General features: G+C 40.7%; 1 protein-coding gene across 3 annotated transcripts in view; it reads right to left on the bottom strand.

Moving 5' to 3' along the window:
* LOC127435826 (mixed lineage kinase domain-like protein) overlaps nt 1–11,634 on the bottom strand; it is a 33,655-nt gene that overhangs the window by 13,673 nt on the left and 8,348 nt on the right. For 2 of the 3 annotated variants that reach the window (XM_051689567.1, XM_051689565.1), the window contains exons 2-3: nt 10,935–11,387; nt 9,794–9,910 (exon numbers count right to left, since the gene is read on the bottom strand). In XM_051689567.1, coding sequence (XP_051545527.1) covers nt 9,794–9,910; nt 10,935–11,382 — 565 coding nt within the window. In that variant the 5' untranslated portion in view covers nt 11,383–11,387. The remainder of the gene's footprint in view (nt 1–9,793; nt 9,911–10,934; nt 11,388–11,634) is intronic. The other variant, XM_051689566.1, reaches the window with a different exon arrangement.

Here is an 11,634-nt window from a genome sequence, read left to right on the forward strand (position 1 = left end):
CTCCATGTTTTGCAGTTAAAGAAGAGCTCAATGAAATTTTCTTTGGTTGATATTTAAAGATTTCAGACTGATTGCCAACCAACACGGCTGCCGCTCAAGCAAATATCAATTATTATTATTATTTTTATCTTCTGCGGCAGCTGCTGTGAGACGCACAGGGACGCATCAGGGATTTAGGTACACGAGCAGCATGCAGAACTGCCCTGCATTGTGCGGTTTCCCGCAAATTAACTAGAAAATGTCCGTGACGAAATGGCCCTAATATTATCAGTAGACTTTTCCAGTGTTTTTGGATGTAGCATTCGCAGGCAAATCGTGAGACGTAACTTCTCAGCAAGTGCTAATTACTACTGTGTTGACTCATTTGTATGTACTGTATTTTCCCAAATCAGTCGGCAGATAGAGAAAAAAGATTCCAAAAGCAATCTCAGTATAGACTATTATTTCTTTAGACAGGGATAATTTTAAATAAAACTAAAGTAAATTGAATTGACAAATTGAAAATTAAGTAGAAATAATAACTAAATTAAAATTTGAAACATAATAATCTTGGTTGTAATGACTAACGCAGCTTTCACTTTATTTAGTCTATGTTTGAATGGAGGGAAAAAAGCAACAAATAATTGAAATGCCAGCAGAACGCAATAAGAAGTGTGCTGAAGGACAGTTTTGTCTTCATACACCTAAAGCATATGCTTTTATTCTGAAACCACTTTGAAGTCTGTTCAGTAGGATACTAATCATAAAATATAGAGGTGTTTTTGTTACATTTATATTGACAAACTGTTTTTCTTAGTTGTGAACTTTAAAATAAGCTTAAAATATTGATGTTAAGTTTACGGTTACAATTTTAATTCAGATACATGAACAGATTCATTCGGACTCGACTTGGACTTGGCCTGTTATGGACTCGGTCAACTTGGACTCGATTGTTTAGAGACTCGGACTTGACTCGGACTCGACTAATGTGGACTCGAACCTAACACTACTTCAAGCTTCAACAAATAGGCACAGAAGTATGTTTTATTATTGTCATCATCATTATTATTGGGATGCTTCGATCGATCGACCGCTGATTGGAATAACTCGATCACTAGTCTCTCAACTTGGACTATCGCATAAATTGATCACATTTTGAAAAAGATGCAAGTCTACTGCAACTTCAGCACCACTTTCATGTCATCACCGGTGTGTTGGTTTTAGAGTTCCAAAATACAATATGTGTGTATAAATACAGCAAGGATGAACATCAGCCAAAGGTTGAAAGACAACAAACCTGATTCAGCTGTTAAAGATGCATTGTGAGAGCTCTGGGCAATATGAAAAGATTATGCTATTTTTTGTGACCTCTGTTTCCATCGGACTTAAGGAAAATAATAATAATGCAGGTTGCAATGCGAGCTATAATTCAAACATCTTTATTAAATAACTCCCGAGCTAACGGCTGTTCAGTCCGTTCACCCTCCACTCTCTTCTTAACTCATCCACTCTTCTGAATTGAAATGTGTTGAGATAAAAATAAATTAAACAACCTTTGTGTATTTAAGGTTCATGAAACTTAAATCAGTATAATTACTGACTGGTTTTTCATTTGATAAAATGTATGTAAAATGATATTTTAATAATAATAATAATAATAATAATAATAATAATAAAACACTATGTGGGAAATACTGAAAGAGAAAACCTTTGCCAAGATCCAACAAACTGTAACTAAATAAAATAATAAAATAATAAAATATACAATATTACAATATATAACAAAATTACTTATTAATTTATAGCCTATTTGATTATATTAAATTAAGTGACTGTGAGCAGAGATCTTAAAGGTGCTATGGAAAGGTATGTAAAAAATGTTCATACTCCCTGAAAGATATTAATCAAATAAGTGTTTTGAGATGTCTCACTGATTTCTGTGACATCTGCTTAAAGCACCTTTAAATATAACCTGTTATGACAGAGACCCTGATAAAACTTTAAATAATAGGGATTGGGATCAGTTCAGATGACACGATATAGGTAATCGGCATCGGCTGTAAAAATCTTGATTGGAGCATCCCTAAAAAAATGTGTATGATATTGCTACTATTATTATTATTGCCTACTACAGCTATAGCAGTCGCCTACCTTAACCAGCTGAGGGAAATTATTTAACTGACGTCTGCCTACATTTCCCTGTATAGGTCCAGTTTGGCGAGGAAGCTGCGGATTATGGACTTTGAGTGGACCAGTGTGAAACCTCTTCCCTGGAGCCTGAGGGTGACCTCATTCATCTACTCAAAGAAGTTGGCCAGGTAGAAGATGTTGCAGCTGCAGGAGGTCACCTTCTTAGCGAGGTCTCCATCGATACCTTCGAGAAACTCGATAACCGTGGCAAACAACTGACTTAAGCAATTTAGACTGTTGTCCTTGGAGAGCCAATGCACTTGTTGGGCCTCATGTATTCAGATAGAAGACAAAGGCAGGCCTAACAGTCGTAAAACCTAACTCAGCCCCCACACATTCCATGTTGTAAATTTTACTGATAAAAATCACGCCAAAATCAAACAAAGGGAGTCCAAAACAGACTACAAATCCAGGAAGCCTTGCTCACTAAAGGATCGAGCGCTCAACTCCTATTGGATGAGGCACACAACAGAACATCCCTCAAACATGACATCATCAGGAGTTCAAATAATTCTGAAATGCTTCCAGAGTTGCTTCCAGCGACTTCGTTCACCGAATACGGACGTAGCTTTTTGCTGCTCTCCGGTGCAACCTCGTGGCATAAGGAAGTAATGTCCGACTTGAAACTGTAGCCATACAATCTCCATCTTGCTGGACGAGTTGAGATTACTCTGTGTTCCACCAAACACTCTAACAGATCCGAAGGAGACCGCTGAGCAATTCGCATCTGCATCCGTTGGCCTACAGAAGTGAAGAGATTAAAGATTTCTCTTCCATCTTCAATCAAGTCGACATTTCTGAGTTCTCCGCCAGCCCGCCGAGAATCAACAGCCGTACCACCCGCCGACAGAGCGAGGAAACGGCCTCCCATCATCACACGAGCCTCAAGGAACCGGGTCAAAGTTAAAGGACGGAGGAAAACACATTCTACCTGTGTCCTCATGCGATTCAAGTAAGAGGTTACATCTGGGCAGAGATAGAATATTATAGCGTGTTATTCTTGTGTTTCAACGTTTTTTTGCTTGTACAGTTTACAGACCGCCATGTCCGCTCATTATTAATACTCAGGGTATTAATTATCACAAATTTGTTTTGCTGTATTGTGGTCCAACCAAATTGGATTGTTGTGCATTTTCGCTATCACGGGTGAGACAGAAACTGAGTTCATCCATTAGAGTCAAATAACGCAGGACTTTTACGGGCCCCGCTCGTAAAACCGCATCTCTGAGTGATAAGCACAGCTGCTTTCTCTCCAGCTATTGCGAAATCAGCTTTCGGGCTGTCACTTAATCATCTCTCTCTCTCTCTCTCTCTCACTAACCACACTGTCACACACACACCTTATGTGTTATAGGATTATTTTATTTCCATATCTAATCATGTCACTGTTTAGTTTGTAGTTGTAAGTCAGAAGTTTATTGACTGCATTGTATTAATTATTAATTGATATTACTGCATAAATAAACTTTTGTTTATATTACAAAGAGAAGTGTTTTGGTTTGTTTTGCATACGCCTGTGTCATGCAGACGGGATGTCAGCGCTCGGATTCAAACCTTCATTCATTGTTTTTCCCCCGAAAATCGATATTCTTCGAATGCCGATTTTCCTAAGAAAACAATCTAATATTGAGACTGTTTTAATATTCGGTTATTAGTCCCTGATTTCAGGGTGGTGCCCCGTCAATGTTAATCCTTATTAATATTCTATTGATTTTTGATAATTGATAATTATCTTGGATGATTGAATTTGAATGATCAATAAGCTAGTATTAATATTAATTAATGTTTCATCGACGTTAACAGTTAACGATTATCTTTAATAACTGTTTATTTAAAGGATTTAAAAAAACTAACATTGATTCTAATCAATGTTCTATTGATTTTAATAACTAATAACTATCTTTGATAATTATTAATTATTGCTAATAACCAAACTTGCTCCTAAACGTAGCACACTACATTTACTGGAGTCCCATATGAGGTTTTAATGAGTTAGATCCAATTAATTAATTTAAATATTGATTAATAACTACAGAAATAATTATTAATTATTTCTGATAGTAACACTGATCTAAACAACCAGTAAAGCCTTACACACTTCAGTGTGAAGCAGCAGATGCTCAAACATCTCGTCGCTACCACTACAGAGCTGCTGGAACAGCTGGTCATTCAGAGCATGGGCCTTGATTTTGTTAATGCATTTAATTGTTACACTAAGAGACTCACTGAGTGGGGGACTTATATTTTTAGCCACCAGATTGTGTTGATGAAGCACACAATGGACAACAAGGACATGTGGCGCACACCTCTTTAGCAAGGAAGCCACGGTATCTGGCAACCATGGAGGGCATATCATCTGTGGCACAGGTCAGGATGCTACTTATAGGTATATACTTCAGATACTCCTTCAGTACTCTGAAAATGGTTTCGCCATGCATGTTGGTGGCGAGATACTTCCCAAAAAGGAACTCCTCTACAGCATCACTGCCACTGAAATAGGGGACATAGGCCATTAACAGGACGTTATTGTCAACTATTGTCGTCTCATCCAGCTGAATGCTGAATAGATTTGCACGCAGTGCAGTACACAGCTGCTCTTCGGTATCGAGAGCCATCTCGTTAATCCTTTGTGCCACACTGTCATTGCTGAGTGGGATTGCCCTGACCACAGAAAATGGGTCCCACTCCATCACAGTGTTGATGGCCTCTTTAAATGCAGGTAGTGCCAGCGTCTCCCCCACAGTAAAGGGCAGCCCAACTTCGCAATTAAAAGCGTTTTTAGAAGCCATATGTTGTAAGAAGCCAACAAACCATTGTCAGTATGACTTGCATTTTGAGCGAACATGCTGCTGATTGTCCGCTTGGGATGTTTTTCCTTGAGGGCCTGGAAATAAGTTAGTTCATTGGAGGCTTTATCATGGTGAATTTGTGACTGGTGCTCCTTAAGACGTGACAGTTTCATAGCCTCATTTGAGAAAACCTGCTCACAAAGCAGGCACATCGGAAGCTGCACATTTGTTGGTGAGGGTATGAAGCCATACCAAAGATACTCCACATTGTATTGACGGCATTTTTTCTTGTTCTATGCCATGTTTTATTTATTTATTAATCTGAAACTTTTTGCTATGCAATTGTGCTTGTGTCCTTTGATTGATCATGGAGGTCTCTGTGACGTGAAAGATTGAATGCTAACAATTAACTAAGGAAAATTTCAAGAATCTGTTTAAATTTAGACAGGGTTAGTTTTTTCAGACATATATCTGGACTTTGAGGTTTATCGTCAATTCGCATGGGATAATTAATCTATGTCTGTAGAAATGTATTATTATGTGTTTGCTGCATTAACGCAGTGCTGTCACATGTACATTGGTGGCCAAAAATATTGGCACCCTTGGTAAATATGAGCAAAGAAAATCTGCATTGTTTACCCTTTTGATCTTTCATTCAAAAAAAATCTAAACTTTAATTGAAGTAAAACAACTGAAACATGGGAAATATCTCATTATTAAATAAAAATCTTTCTCCAAAATGCATTGGCCATAATTATTGGCACCCTTTTATTCAATACTTTTTGGAACCTCGCTTTGCCAAGATAGCAGCTCCTAGTCTTCTCTTATAATGCCTAATGAGGTTGGAGAACGCCTGCAAGGGATCTGAGACCATTCCTCCATACAAAATCTCTACAGATCCTTCAAATTCAGTGGCCATGTTGGTGCACTCTCCTCTCCAGTTCACCCCACAAATTTTCTATGGGGTTCAGGTCAGAGGACTGGCATAGCCATGGCAGAACCTTGATTTTGTGGTCAGTGAACCATTTTTGTGTTGATTTTGATGTTTGTTTTGGATCATTGTCCTGCTGGATGATCCAACCAGGGCCCATTGTAAGCTTTCTGGCAGAGGCAGCCAAGTTTTTCTGTTGGTATTTGATAGAGTCTGTGATGCCATGTATCCGAACAAGATGTCCAGGACCTCTGGCAAAAATACAGCCTCACAACATTAAAGATCCAGCACCACATTTAACCGTGGGCATTGGGTACTTCATCTATTTGTGTGCCAAACCCACCTCTGGTGTTTGCTGCCAAAAACCACTTTTTTTGTTTCATCTGACTGTTGAACCTATTCGTATTTGAAGTTCCAGTAGTGTCTGGCAAACTGATGATGCTTGAGTTTGTTGCTGGATGAGAGCAGAGGCTTTTTTGTTCTTGAAACCCAGCCAAACTTGTGTTGATGTAGTTGATGTCTGATATTTTATGACACTTTCTGATCCCAAGACCCAACGAATTTCTTCAATTCTCCAACTGTGATCCTTGGAGATTCTTTGGCCACTTGAACCATCCTCCTCACTATGCGTGGAGATGATATATGCACACGTCCTTTGCCAGGCTGATCCTTAAGATCTCCAGTTGATTGGAACTTGTTAATTATTACATGGCTGAACATCTGACACCCTGCAGTGAATCCACATTTTCTATTGGCCAGGAATCATGCCAGCGTCTGACAGTTATGCAACAGATGTGGATTGTGTCAATGGATGGCACCAAAGAAACCCCTGCCCACCCCCTGGTACCACAGCCAGTCATCAAGGTGCCATTCGACTGCATCAGTATGGACCTAGTAGGGCCACTTCCAAAGTCTGCTTGGGGCACAAACACATCCTCATGATAGTGGACTATGCCACGCAGTACCTAGAGGCCTGCACCTTGGTATACCACCCCCAAACAGACTGGCTAGTGGAAAGGTTCATCCAGACACTAAAAACGGTGCTATGATATTACCAGGACCTCATGCTCCAGTACATGCTCTTTGGCCATCAGCCTCGGGCCTGCTGGACGTGACAGGGGAAGCCTGGGAGCAACAACCCTCTCCCCATCTCTCCATCATAGAGCATGTGCAAAGCATGAGGGAAAGGATAGAAAAGGTTATGCTCCATTAACACCTGACTGAGGTCCAGCATGCCCAACGGAGACTGTATGATTGGCCAGTGCAGCCCCGCGAGTTCCAACAGGGGGACCGGGTCCTAGTCCTCCTTCCAAATGCCACCTCCAAGTTATTGGCTTCCTGGCAAGGTCCCTACACTGTGGTGGAACACGTAAGGCCAGTAAACTATTGGCTGCACCAACTTGGGAGGTGAAGAGAAGATTTATTATCAAATTGCTTAAATGCTGGGTCGAAATGATCAACCGATCTGCCCTAATCGCTGAAACCAAAGCCCCCGTGATCGACCTGGGCTTCCAATTGTCATCCCCCCAGCACCATGAACTCAAAACCCTGTTTCAGCAGTATAGAGACATATTCTCCGACCGACCAGGCAGACCTCTGTCCTATCCCATGATGTGAGAACCCCAGCAGGTGTCATCATTCAGCAGCAGCCCTATAGAGTTCCGGAGTCTTGCCAGCAAGCCACTGAGGATGAGATACAGCAGATGTTGGAGCTAAGCATTATAAACCTCTCCAAAAGCCTGTTGTCCAGCCCAATTGTCATGGTGCTGAAGCCTAATGGCAACTTCCGGTTCTGCAATGATTTCCGGAAGCTAAATAAAGTCTCGGCATTCAACAGCTACCCCATGCCCTGAGTGGACAACCTGATTGAACAGTTGGGAAGGGCCTGCTATATCTCCATCCTGGACCTAACCAAAGGATACTGGCAAGCACCCCTTACCCACCTGGCCAAGGAAACAAATGTGTTCAGCACCTCTGCAGGGCACTGGAAACAACCAGGTCCACCTCTTAGGGCTGCATGGGGCACCAACCACGTTCCAACGAATGATGGACATTATCCTACACCCCATCAAAGTTATGCAGGAACCTACCTGAATAATGTCATTGTCCACACGGAGAGCTGGAAAGACTATCTAAGCCGTTTCCAGGAGGTTCTGTCGGCACTACACAGGGCTGGACTGACCAACAACCACCATAAATGTCACTAATGGCCTAGCAGAAGCACTCTACCTGGGTAGCTGCATCGGCTGGGGTCTGGTACTTCTACACAAGGAAAAGATAGCTGCTGTGAAAAGCTTTCCACAACCAACAAATAAGATCCAGGTACATACCTTTTTGGTGTTGACGGGGTATTATCGATGCTTCATACTGGGCTTCTCTGTGGCTTGCCCCCTGAAAGACTTGAACAGGAAAGAGCAGTCGGAGAAAGTACACTGGAGCACAGAGGCAGAAAAGGCATTCCGCAACCTGAAGGAAGCCCTGACATCCTCCCCGGACATCACAGAACGCCACAGATTTCTCCCTGCCTTTACCCTCCAGATGGATGCCTCCTATATGGGACTGGGAGCGGAACACCTGGTATCATATATCAGCCAGAAACAGACCCATTTAAAAGACCCGTTATGCTGCCATAGAGAAGGAAGCCCTTGCAATCAAGTGGGCAGTCTGGGAACTCAGGTATTACCTCATCGGTAGGTCCTTCGTGCTTATAACAGATCACGCCCCACCCCAGTGGATGGCCAGGGTGAAGGACACCAACAGCAGAGTCACCTGGTTGTTCCTTGCCCATCAAAATTTCCACTTCACAGTGCAGCACTGGACTTGGTCAGAAAATTGGAACACCGACTGCCTTTCCCGGATGTTCACTGGTTGGTCAGGTCTGGTAAGGGAAAACATCCTACACCCCCACAAAGCTAATTTCTCCCTCTTGTCTCCACAAACCTAGGACGTCGCATGGGGGGGGGGGGGGTGTGAGTTGCTGATGTTTCAGCCCTATTTGCCCTTAGCAATCATTACAGGCTAATGCACGCCTGATTGCGCACAGCTGAGGATTAGACAATTAAATGGATGTGAATATAAATTCAGGCAGGAGAAACACCAGAGAGAGGATGTTTTCTCCAGAGGGAGCTGACTTTAATGCTTCTGTTTTCTCTTTCAGAGAGTGACTGACACGCCAGCGTTTTCAATGACCACCACCCTGGAAAAATGCTGACGATCCTCCCCTTCACCCAGAGCTGCACCGCACCACATCACCTCCGGCACCTCTAATAATTACTTTGAATCCTTGTAATAAACGCCCTCCGGGCTCTCCTTCATTCCTTGTGTCTGTTTCTCCTTTCCCCGCAGCCTGCTCATTTACAACAGCTAGATCAGTCTTAATACATTTCAGTGTGGAAGTAATAAATCCTGTTTTATCATTTGATGCAACATCTCTTTGATATATGAAAATAAAAAAACAAAATATAAAAGAATATATTCTATGTCTTAAAAACGCTTTGAAAATTTGACACTATCTGGGCATTTTGTAGATCCATTTGTTAAAGATATAGTGACAGGTCACAAAAACCCGAGGTATGTAACAATGTCTAGCAAAACTTTTATGCATTTAATGGTTAAATTATTGTGTAACTATTGTCCAGTTATAACTATTAACTATTATACATTTTAATTTCATGTTGACTAAGTTATGTACGATATTTGCAAAACAGGGCTTATTTAAGTTTTATATGGTGACAATGTTTACACCAATTATCCTATGTGAAATAGGTAAATTTATATATATATATATATATATAAACAATTAAAATTTGTACTATTCAGTCCTTTATATTATAATTTAGACATTTTCTGCAATTACATGTACCACTGGGCAAATCAGCACTTAGACTTTTGCTTCTATACATACGTGATTCCACGATATCCTTAATATCCTGCACATCTCTTTGCGTTTGGTCAACTGTCCTGTGTACAGCATCAACCATCGTGTTTGTTTCTCTAGTGTCCTGGACTACAGACTGGAGCACTATAGTGAAAATAGTTAGAATAGTTTTAATAGTTAGATCAGTGTTAGTGTTTCTCAGTCTTGGTCCTGGAGGAGCCCTTATATTGGACATTTGGGATGTGTTCCTTATCCAGTTCAGGTCATGGATCCTCCACTTGTGAGCTAATCAGTAGAATTAGGTGTGTTAGATAAGGGAGACATCTGAAATGTGCAGAGCTGAGGGATCCCCTACAACCACAACTGACAAACACTGTAGGAACTTTTCCACAGAGAAAGAGCCAAAGCACAAATGAAATAACAAACAAAACAATGTTCTTCTGCAAGTAACTTGCAATTTTATGTTTCATCCAAAGGTGTCGACAGAGAGCCCTGAATTCGGAAGTATGCCTTTAAAGGTGCACTCAGTAATTTTTTCAATTTGTCATCTTGGACTTACACTGACTCCTAGTGGTGTGGATGCAGAATCATTCAAACACAATAATTGTCAAATACAGATGCCATTGTAGACATTAACTATTCACAGTCATCCATGATTACTTTAATCCATGAATGAAAGTGTCCAATAACAGGGCGGTTACAGAGGTTAATCAAGTAGTATTTGACTAGTCGTGTAATCTCAACATGGCCGCCCCCATGAGGAGACCCTCTCCATGTAGAATAAAACAGCTTTTATTTTATACTGATATGACTGGATTCCTCATTTTATACATATGTTTCAAAATTACTATTTATTTTGTGTGGAGTAAAACTTTTTTAATCAGGAAAAAATTACTGACTGTACCTTTAAAGAGTGATTGAATGAGTTGTTTGCAAATATGATGATGTGATGTGAAATCCATCATATTACTTTACAGGTTATTACTTAAAATCTCTGGGGTGAAGCCATTGGATTTTGACTGACAAAAAAGGTTGGGAACTCCTGCTTTAAGAGTTTAAAAGTAATTTTATCCCACTACAAATCGATATAGCAAACAAATAACATCTAAATTACTCTACAGTATATACATCTGTTAGTCAATACAGTATTGGAAGTATTGTAACTCACAATTGCGAAGCTCCAGACAGTCGCTCTGCCTGTCCTCTTCATCTTCCTGTAGCCTGGTTGCCTCTTGAAACACTTTGTCTATGCAGTCCCTATGCTCAACCTGAAGCACTAGAGAAAGTAACTGAGCAGCATCGTTCAGTCTTTCATTTAGTAAGATGAACTCCTCGCCGAAGTGATATGCTTTTGTGATGCGTTTCAGATAATTGTTGGTAGTGTATTTCCTCATAACGCCCTCTGCTAATTCCAGGGTCTGTTTAAGTTCACGAAGCCCACTTTCTACCAGCTCAGGCTTCTTGCCAAAGCCTCGATCCTTCACAGCTTTCACTAGCTCAGTCAAAGCGGACACACGGCGAGCTAGACGCTGGCAGCGCTTCTTGTTGGCCTTCACCTCCTCACACAGGCCATACAGCTTCTCTGCTATGGCTAGGATTGGTTCAATGATGTCCATTACAGCTGGAAACAAAGACCACAAACCACAAAATGATTGAGCAAGTGTCTGATGATGAAACTAAATAGGGAAGCCTGCACTCTTAAAAAATGCTGTTAATTTACTTCAAAATATCAACAGTATAATCCTGTTATTTCTAAATGCAGTACATTACTGTTAATTTTGATTGGTTAAATGACTTAGACGTAATATTACGGTATTTTACAGTATTGATTGCTCAAAGGAAAGAAAACAGTACTTTACAGTATTTTT

The sequence above is a fragment of the Myxocyprinus asiaticus genome, chromosome 46, assembly GCF_019703515.2.
Source record: "Myxocyprinus asiaticus isolate MX2 ecotype Aquarium Trade chromosome 46, UBuf_Myxa_2, whole genome shotgun sequence".
Lineage (NCBI taxonomy): Eukaryota > Metazoa > Chordata > Actinopteri > Cypriniformes > Catostomidae > Myxocyprinus > Myxocyprinus asiaticus.